Here is a 15,257-nt window from a genome sequence, read left to right as displayed (position 1 = left end):
TTCATGCAATTGTCTATTGTAAATACATTGCAAAGCCCTAACCAGATAGGGCACTTGGGTGCAACACCTCAATGTGTAAGCGCATGTGCATGCTGAGTAATCTTGGATGATGTAACTTCATGGTAAAGATGTAAAACCAGTATCTTTAAAACATTTTAATTTTTTTGGTCAATCAGAAAACACATTTCAAATGGTTTTCTTTAGCATTACTTTTACCGCATTGGATGTACATATTTTTATCACATTGAGTCTCTTGTTGCAAAAGCAACATTATATGGAATTTGTATGGAATTCAGTCAGATATTTCCTTTAAGCTGTGTGCGTGTGGTGGGGGAAGATATACTTCACAGCTTTTTTCCTCACTAGGGTATGAATGTGGTCTTTCAAGCTCATTTCATTTTGGAGTTTTCGCCATGTTTCTTATAGCTGTTAATAGTTGGGAGAAAAAATCCAAGAAACAACGAAGTGTCTTCTCTTACGAAGATGACTGGACTTCTAACATGTACTGCAGTTCTACAGACAGAGGATTTAGGGTTTCATATTTATTCATACACAAGTGCTATTGCTTACTGCTGAGGATAAAACCTGAACTTTTCAGATTTTAATGGTCATCTTGTACCATCTAAGGTAAAGTTGGTCTTCAGCCACCTGCATTATTTACAGCTTCTGTTAGTGAGTCCAAAAGACAGATTCTCACAGTGGGTTTCAAGGTTGCATTAGAATTTTCTATGAGTGAGATAAATGAATGCTATCATCTCTTAGCAAGGCCCTGTTTATACTGAAGTTCAAGCAGCTGCCTCAGCACTAAGTGGCGTATCTGTGCTCGAAGCCTTTGAAGGCACTATTTAATGCCCTACGTATTATTTAACGAGCCGTGTTGCATGGCATCATCTAGTAATGTTCGAGGAGTTGATTGGGTCATCAGGATAACTGAAGAGACAAAAGCGTGTTTCTACTGCTAAGTCATCTTGAGTTGGCATTGAACCAGTTTCATATCAAACAGTGATGCAACTCTGTCTCCCTTTCATTTTCTTTTCAAGCAACCAATAAACAGCGCTGCCTGTCTAGAATTAAAGCACACAGCCTTTTGGTAGTGCTTAGCTGGCATTGTGCATAGTGCTTAGATGTAGATATTGACAGGATTTAAGATGTACATGATATTTTGCGACTGCTTTTGCAGAGCCAGTTCTAGTGTTTTAGGATATATTAGAAAGGCATGAGCTCATCCAGGTCAGTATGAGTCCAGTTACAAGCCAAGATATGGAGGTGATATGTCAGTGTTTTTGTGATAGATGATGTTGAAGGCATCTGAGAAGATTGAAACTGGATCAACTTTCAAAGCTGTGCCAAAAAGAAAAATCCATGTAATTAGTGGTTGAATTCATAGGTCTTCGTCAATGACATGCCTATAGATATTAACAGTTTGCAATTGGACATTAACAAGAAATACTGGCTTTGCAAGCTTTTTCTTCTTTCTTTTTTTTTGAGAAGGTAAGTGTTTTGAGAATCTCAGAGTGATTAGTTGTCTGCTGTATATTATAAAGACTTCAATGTTTTGTCAGTGGTAGGATATCATATCCATCACCAGCTTCCTTTGTTGGAAGATGCATAAGTTTTGGTTAAATGTGGTGACAGGTTTCTTCAACTGTTCTTGGAAAGGCCATCTGTGCTCCTAAACCCAATTATTTAAAATTAAAATACCAATAAAGTTTGTTTGTACCATGTTGCTCATATTTTAAAATTAAGATGTTTTCTATCTACCTCAACATAACACTGTTCATCTAAGTGCAAAATACGACAAATGGAATTGTTCCTTGGCAGCAGCTCAGAGTGTAAGGTAGAAAAATTCCTTCAGTCAGGACTTGGCTGATGACATGCTTCTAAAGAAAGTGTCTCGTCCACTGTGTATGGTGGTTTTGTCATTAATATCTCTTCCTCTTGCTTCACCAGATTACTCACTAAACAAAGGCAGGAGACTGAAGAGGTTGTTTGAAAAGTCTCTCTGTTACTGGTTGTAGAATTATTACATACAAACTGAGAGAGATTGGTTGTCTGGTGCAGGGAAGTTATGCTAGGCCAGATTATTGGTGTTCAAGAATGAAGTCCACATTACTGTAGGAAAATTATGATCAAATTCTTTATATCTCTACGTAAATTGTGAGAAATACTTCACATTAAATTCTTTAAAGTAAATTGGCTTGTTCCATCTTAAAAATGAAACTTCCTGTTTTATTTTTTCTGCATCTTTTAATAGGAACTGTGTGCTTTGCTAAGTGGTAAGACAAATGGAATTTTTACAAGACGTATATATACACAACAAATCTGATCGTAAAGATGTTTTCTTCGTCTGTGAACCTGCCGTCATGAAAGACAGCAGAGATTGTCACTAATTTTGTCGCCTTTACTCTTTTTTCTACAGGTGGTCTCCCAGATAAGAAGTTTGAGGTAGATAAACGAGCCATGAATCTCGGGGATTTTAATGACATAATGAGAAAGGATCGATCTGGGTTCCGTCCACCTAATTCCAAAGACATGGGAACTACAGATAGTGGGCCTTATTTTGAGAAGGTGAGAGAAATATCTTTAGATAAATTAAATTCAGCCTCTGTTTTTGAGGTCCCAGTTTTTGTCCTATTCCTCTGGAAGTGCTAAAAATTCAACAACCTTGGATGAACTCAACAATAAAAGGTGTGAGGGAGTTATGTTTGTAGAATGAATGTGTTTATAAAACAGGTGTCAGGTATGCATAGGCAAACTAGATTATCTGATTAGAATAATGCTTTTTATTCTAGAACAGACTTCTCTTTACACGGAGAGAAAGAAATTATTTTGTTTTTCTTGGAAGGGTGAATGACTGGTAGTAATGAAATTCATTACAGGTTTCATCACAGTGATTCTTATGGCTACTGATTACAATCATGTACTGTAAAAAAAAAGTTTAGATCAAAGTAAACATAAGTAATCACAGTCTTCCAAATTTTTTCCTGCTTTCATGTCTGTGATTTATTGGAAACACCCTTTCTAAATTCTGTAACCCCTTTTGCTGTATGTCCATGTACTGTGAGCTTCTGTATGACATCTGTTTCTCTGTGACATCTGTTGTATGTTATGGTAGCATTTCTTTCATATTCTTGTCTATTTTAGGTAGAAGCTTTCAATGTTGTTATCAAATATTAATTGCTTCACATTATGAATTGGAAAGTGTCCAATAGATTCAAAATGTTATTTTTTTTAAAATACAGTTTATCACATGTAAAATGGAAAAGGTTTAAAAATTCTGTAGGTGTGTTGGTGTCTGAATTTTTTTAAAAAAACTCCTCCATTTTGGTATAACAGGCCAAAAACAGTTTAGTCAACTCCCTCTGGTGGCCCATTTAATAAATACCACGAGTAGAGCTAATGCTTTCTGAACATAGATTGTGTTTGCAGGTGTGTGGTAACATTAGGAATTAATTCAAGATTTATTTCTGTAGTGGTAATAGCCACTGTCGGAAGTGAACCTTCTTACTCAAAATATATTTTTAAAAAGAAAAAGGATTTTTTAGGGATTTATTTAGCATTTCCTTGGACCAAAATCTGAATTGTCAAATGATCGTTTGAGTTGGAAGTTGTGTCCTTGTAATTGCTATTACAAATTAACTTTGCTTCTTCCTAGTCACTCACCGTCCCTCTTTCTCTCCTCTTGCGTTCTGTTGCTTCACTAACCAACTCCTGCTGTTGGCTAACTGCTGCTTCAGCTGACTTTGCCTTTCTCCAATCAAGATGGGTGCCTTGGGGATGAGGCTCCCTGCTCTCCCTTCTCCCCTTCTCCCAGCTACAAGCTGTCTCCCTCTGGTTCCACACTATCCAACGTCGGCCTTGGGGCAATCGGCTCAGGGCTCAGTCCCCAAAACTTCGCTGCTAGACAAGTAAGCAGGCCACCTTATAAGATGCATTGTTATATGGCTGCAACCTGGGCTTAATCCCGGTTAGTTGGTTGCTTGCATTTCTTTTCCTGCCAAATAAATACAGCTAATGGAAATTTCAGCTATACCCAGACATTGAGAATCGATCCACCTTGATTGCTGTCATCAAAATGTATTCCTTCTGGTTTTGTTGGCCTCTTACTTCCTGAAGCACGGTGCAGCAGCAGACAGATTTGCTTTTCGGAAGTCATGAAGTTAATGGAGAGCTATCTATTTTAATTGATGTTTTAAAATCTAGTTAGAGGCTGGTGGTTTGCCCCACCATCCCCCAACACTGAATTTTTTCCAGACTCCACCCAGTGACCTCGTATGCAGGAATGTGCCTTGAAAAATTTGCAGTCATTTTGCGTTGTGCCTGTTCCCTACTCCCCTCCCCACAGGCCATGGAAAGGATTGATTTAGCAGCCTTTAGAAATGGTTGAAGTGGTGATGCTCTCGTTCTGTATATGGAGGAATGGCGGGGAAGAAAAGAAGTAGTTAACTGTAGTTGAGAATAATTCCTGGCTATTAATTATGTGTTGCATTATACTAGGAGAAAACACTGCAGGAATGCTAGGAAATGAAAGGACAGAACCAAAGTATTACAACTGGAGTAGCTTATGTAGGCACATGCTTGACATGATGACGTTTCTTTGTGTTGTCTCTCTGTTTCTATGTGACACAATAAGTGTTGAACATCAGATTAAGTCCAAAATTTGTAGGCAAGTTCCCGAATTCAGTGTACAGAACTCCACAGAGCTTTAGAGAAGGCTGAAAGTGTAGCAGCAGCATCAGACCTCTCAAAAACTTTAATACGTAGTTGAATCCAGTAAGTCCTTTCTGAATCCTTATGTCTGTTAGACAAAAAATGCGTATATATCCTATCCTCTTACATGCTTAATGACACCCTGAGCTGCTTCTGAAAGGTGAGCTCTATAAAGGCAATAAGATGTGATGGAGGTGAATGAGCAATCCATAATGCTGCCAGTGCAGAAGCAGAATGAGAGAATTGTGTTTGAGCAAAAAGATAGTGAAGGATGCCCAGTATTATGGTGGAAGGGAGGCAAATTGTATGATATTCTGGCATATAAGGGAAGGAAGGATTTTGGAGAAGACATGGAAGATCTCAAATATAAAGAAAGACGAATTATGTTGGGAGCAGTGATGCTGGCATAGAGAAGGAGAAGATAATGGTGGCTGAGGGCTGGAAAATGTGCAGTTTAGAAGCCCTGGTATGTGGCAGAAGCAGGTATGGATCGAAGAGGTCTTGGTATACGGGGGCAGATGGGAAATGCTGAAGGTCTTGAAAAGGAAAGGACAGGATCATGGCATGTGAGGAACTTTTGGAGTATCAGGGAGAAATACATTGGCTTCAGCTTTTAAAAGCAACAGCATGCAACTGTAAGCATAGGAGACTGTCCATTACATCTCCTGTCCATCTTTGTCAAAAGATGTTAGAAAAAGGCAGTCTGCTCAGAGGCTAAAATAATGGAACACAACTATGAATTTTCTTCAATCTTTTTTTGTGACGTAGGGTTTATTATTACAGAAGAAAACAGTAAATAGTTCTCATTAAAAAAAATAATCAAAAGAAACAGCAAGCATTCCTACTCAGGAAAAAAAACGACTAGAAGGAAAAACAAAAACTTTTTTTCACATTTGAAAATTTACAAAAAAAGGAAAATAAAAATCCCAATCCAGAATCCTGAAGTTTTCACATTGAAGGAAAATTTTAATGGAAGTTTTGAATTCTAATTTGTTAGTGAAAGGCCTGCAGAGGAAGTAATAGACTTAGGAGTGATGCCTTGACAACCTAGTCTGACAAAGTACCTGACTTTTTTAAAACAATGGCCCAAAATTCTTGTTGACGCAGTCTTACCATACTTTTAAGCTAGTGGAATGTTTTTTTTAGCGTGTTGTTTGTACTCACAGTTTCCATTTCCCAACATGTAAAATGCAAAACAGCAAACATAAGCTTTGTCATGTGCTTTGAAATACACGCATAAACATGACTTCTCAGCGTAGAGGAGAAGGAGCCTGCATCGTGAAAATGTAGTACAGCAGTCTTAATGCAGGTGAAATGTTACTGATTGAGGGCAAACATCTCAGTAATTCAAAGGATACTCTGTTTAAGTCAGTACTTGCCTCATTATTTATACATAGTTAATAGCATAGAAATCCATTATCCTGAAGAATTCCTCTTCTCACTACTGCTTTAATTTTATAGGGTGGCAATCATGGTTTGTTTGGAAACAGCACAGCACAATCGAGGGGCATGCACACACCAGTGCAGCCACTAAATCCTTCCCCCAATATCCGGGCGCAAGTGCCTCCCCAATTTCTTTCTCCCCAGGTAAGGAATTTATAGTAACTGGTTACTTGTAAAGAAAAGAAAAGGAGGAAAAAAAAAAAAAGAGCTACAGCCTCCAGAGCACATCATTGAGGAGACTTATACGTATGTCTTAGTCTTGACTTGATGTTAAGAAATAAACAGTATAGATAAAAAAAAAAAGTCTTAAGGACTTTCGACCGTGAATTTTAAATTCATCTAGAGATCGAATTTTGCAGAAGGATTAGCCTTCTTTCTCTCATTCCAAGGCAGTTGTAAATGCTCACTTCCAGTATTCTTAAATCTGAGTGGATTCAGAAATCCTGTCTTACATAGGCATTTGCAAAGTATTTAAAAATAAAATACTCATGTGAAAGCTGAAAGTTACTCTGAAGTGAGACAGTTGGCTTAATTTTTTTTCAAGCAGTTTTGTCCTGTGCTTCATGTCCCCCTGAACAAGAGGCCTGATGAAGGGCTACATGTTGCATTTACTTTGCAGAACTCTTTTAAGACCTCAGGCTCTCCAACTGCCCAAGTTTTACCTTTTGCTTTGCACTTGGTGAAGACTTTGGGAGATTCTCTTGAATACTCTACTTGTGTAACTCTCAAACACAGAGGGAGAAATGGGGGGATTCTTCTCCACCTACTCCTGTCTTTTACTATAGCTTATCCAGCATACACAGAGATTAACTCTTTCTGTGAGGCACTGTTTCCTTGCTACAGTGACTGCCTGAATGCCTTTCTTTTCCCTTGTCGAGCAGTACATTTTTAATGTGATAATGCAGTACTGTGATTACTGGTTAGCTGTGTATATATCAGGATTTTAATCTAGTGCAGTCTCTAGCAACTGATTGGTTTGGGGAGGAACCTTTGTGTGTGTGTGTGTCTGCATCTGCACATGTAATATTGTATATTGTCAATCAAGTGAAAAATTCACTCTGCTCAAGCCACAGATTGTATACGTTTAAATGTGATGTGTTAAGAAATCTGTAATGTCTTTCCCAGAACACCACTTAATATTGGTGTCATACCTATTCCTTTATACAAGTATTCCCACTTTATCATCTTTTCTCATAGCAGTGCATTTCTTGAGGATATGTAATTGATTTTCGTGCAGGTTTCGGCCTCCATGCTCAAGCAGTTCCCCAACAGTGGCTTGAATCCAGGTCTTTTCAATATGGGGCCCCAGCTTTCTCCGCAACAGATTGCCATGCTGAGCCAGCTTCCACAGATTCCTCAGTTTCAATTAGTAAGTAACTAGTAATCTTGTGAGACAGGCGGTTTACAAATTGTCTGCTGCTTTCTTTTTACGTTTGTTCTAATTCTGTTTTCTTCTAATGATCTTGTGTTATTTTTTTGTACAAATATTCCCTGCTTGTTATACATGAAAATAGTCCTGTTAGGGGCCAGCGGGTAATCCAGACAGGCTTGTGTAATTACTGTGAATGTTGCAGTGGGATGGTAATGATTCTCAGCAATGTCTTTGTATTATAGAAAGAAGTTGTTTGTTGATTTTCTTCAGACTCACAGTCTCAGCAACGGTAATACAGAATGTACTAGTAATGCTGTTGCAGGACATGAAGTTAGAAACAATTAACGGATGTAGTATTCTTCTAAAGCTTTCATTGTTAATTTTATTTCATTGTGAGGAATGAGAAACGGTTCACCTTTACGTACATTCTGAGTAAAGCATTTGCTATTGATCAGCTCCTGGCAATTATATTTCACTTGAAGAACCCTGAATTTCCACCCGTCCCCCCCACTTCTCTTGTAGGCATGTCAGCTCCTCCTTCAGCAGCAGCAGCAGCAGCAGCAGCAGCTGTTACAGAGCCAGAGGAAGTTATCTCAAGCTGTGCGACAACAGCAGGAGCAACAGGTGGGGCACTGCTTCTGTCAATCACGTGAAGCATAAAGCGTGCTAGCACTGGACGTGTCAGAGAGCATGGTCCTTTGAATCTCTTTCAAGTTGTTGCTTCAGTATCATCCTCGTTTTTTTGCTTTCATTTGCAGATTGCTCGTATGGTGAGTGCCCTCCAGCAGCAGCAGCAGAGACAGCCTGGTATGAAGCATTCACCATCCCACCCTGTTGGGCCTAAGCCGCATATAGACAGCATGGTACCCAATCCCTTGAATGTGGGTCTTTCAGATTTACAGACCAAAGGGCAAATACCTGGATACGGTTCAGGTAAGTGCTCCCATGGAATGGGTAATTAATGTATAAGTGCTAGAGCAAAGGTTACAAGAAATGTCAGCTCTTGATAAAATTGCATTATTGTTCATTTATAAGAGAAGAATACAAACTTAACGTCAAAGTGTATCTTAGTGGCATGCTGACTTAACAAACCTATCTTGAAAGTTCCTTTCAAATATTACATTTGCTGTGCTTGAATTTTGAATTTATGATTGCAATGCCTCCTGATTTAAGGCTGTTTAAACCAAAAAGAGCAACTGATAATGGTTTTTGTTTGTTTCACAGGCTTCGGCTCAAGTGGCATGGATTATGGCATGGTGGGAGGGAAAGAAGCTGGAACAGAATCCCGCTTTAAACAGTGGACTATGATGGAAGGGCTGCCCTCTGTGGCTTCTCAAGATGCCAATATGCACAAAAATGGTGAGAGGGGGTTGGCTATTTTGAGAGTACTGTCGAACTATCATCTACCAGAGGTGAAGTAGCTCAGGTGAAACTTCTTAAAGGTAGTTAACATCTTGCCTTCTCCAGTATTCATCTTAACTATTTTTGGTTTTAGTATTCCATATTCTCATAAAGACCCCAACCTTTCCTGAGTGTAAATGTATCTTTTTAATGCTTCAGGTGCAATAGTGCCCCCTGGAAAGGCTCGCGGAGGATCGCCCTACAACCAGTTTGACATAATTCAGGGCGACCCACTAGGTGGCCATGCAGGCCCTGCTGGTGATAGTTGGTTACCTGCCAAATCTCCACCGACGAACAAGATCGGAAGTAAATCCAGCAATGCCAGCTGGCCTCCAGGTATTACATGAGGGCAGGGGCTATGTCCCAGCTTTACGGTTGATGTGCTGGGACCTCTCTTCATCTTACATAAATAACCGCTATAAGGAAAATGTTTGGTGTTATCGTATTTTTTAAAAACATAAATGTTGAATTTCCAGTAAAAAATGGCAGAGCTAAATAGGAACTAAATGACGAATTGCCTGAATAGTGTCTCTTCTGTAGTTTTGTGACTTTACAATTCAGGAAATTTTCATGAGAACACCTGTCCGTAAAATACATAATAACAGCTCCCTCCTTGTACTCACTCCTTTCTTGTGTTGTGTTAGGATGAAAAAAAAGGGTTTAAAAATTGGATTGGCGTGGAATCAGAAAGCAAAATACATAAAAGCTACCTTCTTGTGATGATGGGAACAGAATTTTCCTGTCCTGACCTTTTTTAATTCGAGGATGCTTGAACTTTTCCTCTCAGGAATGGTTTATAAATATGATCCACTGTGGAGCACAAGGCTTCTTTTGCCAGCAGTCTTGGTACAAAATGTGTGTGCTGTGCTGTTTGTGGTTCATATTTGCTTGTGCTGCGTAAAGGATAGGAGTATTACCATATTTCAATAGTTTCAACAATCTTGTGGCTTTAGTAGAAGTTGCTTTCTTTTTGGGTTACAGTCAGCAGTAGCATATTCTTAAAGTCATCTAGAGTTTCACTGGCAGAAATTTCTGTCCACAAGAAAGCTCAAGAATATCTAGGAAAAATATGTATGTATGTAAACAAGCACATAATCTTCTGTAAAACAGTCGCTAAACCCAGACTGATGTCCTTGAAGTTGCATGGATTAATCATCAGTGTTGTTCAGCAAATAGCAGATGCTTTGATTTTCTCTGCCTGGAATACTTTTATATTCCAGGAAAACATTCCTTGCTGCAAATTATTTGCTGTGTACCCACTCAAGCACAAAGAAATAAAGGTGCAGGTACATTTCATGGGTAAACCAGTAGTACAGACCTTGCATCAGCAAGCCTGGGAGTCTGTGCTACAGATAGACAACAGCAGGAAACCTACACAAAGCAATTAAAGCTTTTACTGTGAGAAATCATAGTGTCTAGCTGCGGCAAGAAAAATGTTTTCTTATGAGGTAGAAGAGATTTGAAGAATTGGCTATCTCAATAAAGTCTGCGCACCCACAATGTTTCATACCACTGAAAACTTTCAGAAATAGTTCAGTTATACACTCCAGGAAAACTGGCCCAGGTACATCTGTTATGGCTTTCCTAATAATCCTGTGTTTCAACTTCTGGGGAGGACCTTTCAGGTATCACGGGAGAAATGTACTTCATGTTTTCTTCACTACCTTGAAATATAAGAGTATTCCTGTAGGGACAGTTGGTGGGTGTGCATAAGAATAAGTGTAATTCCCAAAGGACAGTTTGGGAATCTGTCAATATGCTGAAGTTCAAATAAAATTCTTCTAGCAGCCTATCACAAAATATTCTTTATAGAACTTACATGAGAAATGTAGTCATTTGCATAACTACAGTTGAAGTATTGGCATGAGTACCTCATGCCAGAAAGCTGTAGAGCTCTGAAACTGACTAACTGTTCCAGACCAACTTTTAAAGAGTTTGCTTAACTTAATTTTCAGTCTTGCAGTTTTCAGAATTCTTTACAAAGGCAAGACTCAGATTTATCTCTTGCCTTGTCTTCAGCCATGCCAGGTCCTAACCTGTGTTCATGGATATTTTATTTTGGAACAGAGGTATTGAGTGTGACTCATTTGTGACTAGACCTGAGAATCTGCTTTGGGTGGTCCGTAAGGATAAGGTGGTCCTTCAGGGGACTGCAGTGTTTTGTCAGTAGCTGAACAGATTCCTTTCTTGGTGCGGGGCTGGTTGATTGTTCATATTAGGAATTTTGATACCTGTTTAGCCTAGGTTATCTTGTAGAGTTACAAAAGATTAGGAGCTGATGACTGACATTTACAAAATCATGAAGGCAGGGGGTAAGATAAACACGGAATTTTAATTCTGCAAATGCTGCAGTGTTAGAACTCTGGTGCAGATGGTGGAACTAAGATAGAGGATATTTCTTATGTTTTCACTGAGATTCTCCTGACAGTGCAATATCATAATCTAATACTGCCCTTCCTGCGTCAACTTTTTGAACCAGTAGTATCAAGTTTTCTTCTCACTGACATGGGAGTCATAGTCTTGACTATGATGTTACATACAAATAGTCAAAGGAATGCTGTATGCACTTCCACCACTTCTGCAGTTATTGACCTGTGTTCAGTCATTAGGGATAATGCTATGGGAGGAAATATGAAACAGATTTTAATTAAGAGAAGTCTGATCTTCTGAGGGACAGTGTAGAAGACATTTATCCTCTAAAATATCCTCAAGAATTAATTCCAGTAAATGGCATTCCCCTCTCTGCATCTAACTCCTTTTTCCCTCCTGTCCCAGAGTTCCAACCAGGAGTGCCATGGAAAGGTATACAAAACATTGACCCTGAATCGGACCCCTATGTGACCCCTGGAAGTGTGCTGGGGGGGACAGCCACATCTCCCATTGTAGATACTGACCACCAACTTCTGCGGGACAACACCACAGGTAAAAACATCATTCTAGTATCTGAGAATATTCTAACATGCCTGTCATAACAGAATTAAGTCTACTGCATTTGACTAAGCAGGAAGCCTATGTGCCTGTGCATCGTGTCTGTATATCGCGTAAAAGGTTATCAATATAAATTGTGGCTTTTTTGAGATTTAACAGGATAACAGAAACTCTAAAACTGGTCTACTCTTCTCTTTCTCTCTCCTTCTCCCTTTGATAGGGTCTAATTCTTCCCTCAACACCTCGCTGCCTTCACCTGGTGCCTGGCCCTACAGTGCCTCTGACAATTCCTTCACCAACGTTCATAGCACTTCAGGTATGCGGGCTCCAAAATTAACCTGGACAAAACATTTTCCACTTATTAACTAGTTTCTCCTCCTTATTCCACCTTGAATATTTAGTCATTCAGTGATTGCTGAGGAGGTTTAGAAATAAAAATTTGAGTGGATGATTATCATTTTCCTTCTGCTGATAAAATATTCTGTTGTAATTGCTTTAAAAAACAGACTGAAAGACACCTGCCCTTTTCCTGGTACAAAAATTCCTAGTTATACAGGTTAAAGGATCACAGTGAGCAGTAGATGTAAAAGAAAAAAATGCATGTATCATCCGTAGACATATGTAAAGGCATGGGGGACTATCCTGTTTATTTTTAAATACCTGTTCCTGTATGTATGAGGTAAGGAATTAGAGTAATAAGGCAAGTGACTTTATTCATCTTAACTTTAGTATATTAGGGTGCTGTGAAGAGAACGCTTTTCCCTCACCTTTTATATCACTCATCGTTCCCTGAAACCTGGAGACAGAACATTTTTAAAGGACTAAAGGGCTTAGTCAGAGGTCTTTTGGTGGTTGGCTTGTAAACAGTAATTTAGGTGTCTGCCTCAGATTCTTGGTAAGGCCTCCAAAGCTTTCTTGTGAAAAAGGGTCTCTGCACACAGTTCTGAGTAGGAAACTGGAAATAATTGTTTCAAACAAATAATTGATATTTTAAGCTGCTTATACATACTGGAGTACTCTTTTGAGACATCCTTGTCTGTGGTAACTAAAACTGAAGAATTGTGTGTAGATAGCAGAAGTGGTGAACATAGCTGAGAGCTGCATCTGGCCGGGACTGTATGATTTTTCCATCTTACGGGATAACAGCTGTGTTGATACGTTAACATGGCATTTTCACAAAACAAGCTGAAAATCTTGCTTACCCCTCAAGAAAAACTGTGTTCCTGGTGCCAGTCTGTGGCATGACCTCAGTTTGAAGCAGTATCTCTGTATGCAGCATTCCACTGACACAAAAAATTTCTCTTCCATAGCCTGGGAAAGGGAATGGCATGTATCAGCTCCTTACCTCTGCTTAATGTTGTCTAGCACATAAGGAAAACCCAAGAGATTGGAGGGAAAAAAATATTACTGAATTTGTAGCTGCATTGAAAAAAACAGACCACTATCTGGCATAAATCCATAAATCTCCACAACTTGTTAAACTACACACCAGTGTTAAACAGATGGAAAGTGGGTCATCGGAATCAAGGACTTGGAATTTACAAATCTATAAAACAAACGTGGCCAAGTGAAACAGGGTTTTTTAAACACTTTTGTATACTTTCCTAGGTTAGAGCTTGAAACCTACTTACTGCTGACAGTTACTGTCATTGAAATGTAGTGATCCAAATGTAGAGGGAAGCATGCTTTTACTTCTTGCTGTAAATTTTATGGTCTTGAGTCCCAAACGTATTATTTTGTGACATCCTGTCATGTTGTAAATCCGGATTTTTATCCGTTGTTTCAAATCAGTAATTTACTACCTTTTGTTAGTAAATAGAGCTTAATGCATATATTTGCACCCACACAAATGAATTCTGATGAAGATAATTGGCACAAGTGCCTTTACTCCTAGATTGCTTTGTCTGTGTTTGCTGCTTCTGATTGCAGAGCAAGGAAAAGGGAAATTACTTGAGAAATTTTGACTTTCATTTATTTCTTTTTACTGGGTGATAAATGTCTCTTGGTGTTGGGAGGTATGGGAGAACTTACACTCCATCTTGTTAAGGACAATTGTTTAGGAAGATCTCCCACATATCCATAACTTAGTGATGTTTTAGGGAGTATTTTAATTTTTTTCATTGGACTTCCTTGAATTGTGTTAGGGATACTCACTGTTGGTCATCTCCTAATAGGTATTTGGTAATGTTTTCTAGTATGAATGTAATATGTGCTGTCAGGATTGTTTAAAAGTCCAGTTGTCGCTTAGCTCAATGACCTTCTTTACATGCTGTCATTGCTCTAGCTTTATAATGAAATTTGTGTTTCATGAGAAAGCTTTGATCTTATAAGAGGACATCTTTAGGAGGTACCATTAGCTTAGCTGACCAGGAGCAGTACTCATTTCAGGTCTCTGCAGGTTTAGGGCCTGAAGAAAGTTCAGTTTCAATATAAGTCAGTAGTGCCCAAACTTGTAAGAAATTCTCGTGTCCTCAAAAGAAATACAGTACAGGCATAAATATTGCTGTTAGTTGTTAATGATTGAATATGCTGTTGCTAGTTACATTAACAGATAATCTAGGATTTTGTTGTTGGTGGTAGAATATATAAAACAAGCAAAGATTAACTACATGGCATGGGTTTCTTTTTTTTGTTATGGCAGTTTTAAACTGTTTTATGATTCTGTGCTTTGTGCTTGTTTGTGATTAAAATTGCAGTCAGAGGGTTTACAGTTATAGTATAGTCGAAGGCTAGTTGAATCTGTGAGGTTTCTCTAACACATACCCTTTATTTTAATCTTCTAGCAAAATTCAGTGATTACAAATCAACATGGTCCCCAGATCCCATAGGACACAATCCCACTCATCTCTCCAACAAGATGTGGAAAAACCATATTTCCTCAAGGAACACTACAGGGCTGCCCCGCCCGCCTCCTGGCCTGACCAACCCCAAACCATCATCTCCATGGAACAGCACAGCACCCCGATCGGTCAGGGGCTGGGGGGCACAGGACTCAAGGCTTGCCTCTGGTGAGAAGAATCATCTGATAGCACCTTTGATCAGACCTGAGGAGTGTACGTTTTACAGCACTAATGGTTTGGAGGAAAGAAAGTTGCAGTTGCCTGGTAAAAGGAAAAAAAGTTCCTTCTTGAAATGGAAATTTCATGTCAGTGATTGGGATGGTGTGGGGAGAATCCTAGGTCCTGCTGCAGGGGATGAGTGGAGGTGGTCTCAGAGCTGCCAGGAGGGAATTCCTATTGCACGGGGCCTTTCAAGACTTGAAGGCATTGGTTAAATGCTGTCTGTGAATGGGAAACTCCTAGAAGATAAACTCTAGTAAAAAGTAAATTCGCGATGTGAAATGTGAGGAAAGATGTGTTTTTTCTTTTCAGGACTAAAGATTAGTCTTTATATGTTAGCAGGG

At 39.0% G+C, this 15,257-nt stretch overlaps 1 protein-coding gene across 28 annotated transcripts in view; it reads left to right on the top strand.

The window, feature by feature from the left end:
* TNRC6B (trinucleotide repeat containing adaptor 6B) overlaps positions 1–15,257 on the top strand; it is a 145,089-nt gene that overhangs the window by 112,833 nt on the left and 16,999 nt on the right. For 21 of the 28 annotated variants that reach the window (XM_083835321.1, XM_083835311.1, XM_083835309.1 and 18 more), the window contains 10 exons: positions 2,420–2,568; positions 6,172–6,297; positions 7,391–7,522; positions 8,048–8,149; positions 8,284–8,458; positions 8,750–8,884; positions 9,086–9,262; positions 11,702–11,848; positions 12,075–12,170; positions 14,638–14,958. In XM_083835321.1, the coding sequence (XP_083691447.1) occupies positions 2,420–2,568; positions 6,172–6,297; positions 7,391–7,522; positions 8,048–8,149; positions 8,284–8,458; positions 8,750–8,884; positions 9,086–9,262; positions 11,702–11,848; positions 12,075–12,170; positions 14,638–14,958 (1,560 nt within the window). Of the gene's footprint in view, positions 1–2,419; positions 2,569–3,737; positions 3,909–6,171; positions 6,298–7,390; positions 7,523–8,047; positions 8,150–8,283; positions 8,459–8,749; positions 8,885–9,085; positions 9,263–11,701; positions 11,849–12,074; positions 12,171–14,637; positions 14,959–15,257 lie in introns of all 28 variants that reach the window. The other 7 variants (XM_083835320.1, XM_083835322.1, XM_083835318.1 and 4 more) reach the window with 5 other exon arrangements.

This window comes from Anser anser (genome assembly GCF_964211835.1).
Source record: "Anser anser genome assembly, chromosome: 1".
Classification (NCBI taxonomy): Eukaryota; Metazoa; Chordata; class Aves; order Anseriformes; family Anatidae; genus Anser; species Anser anser.
This window is presented reverse-complemented; position numbering and strand designations above follow the sequence as displayed.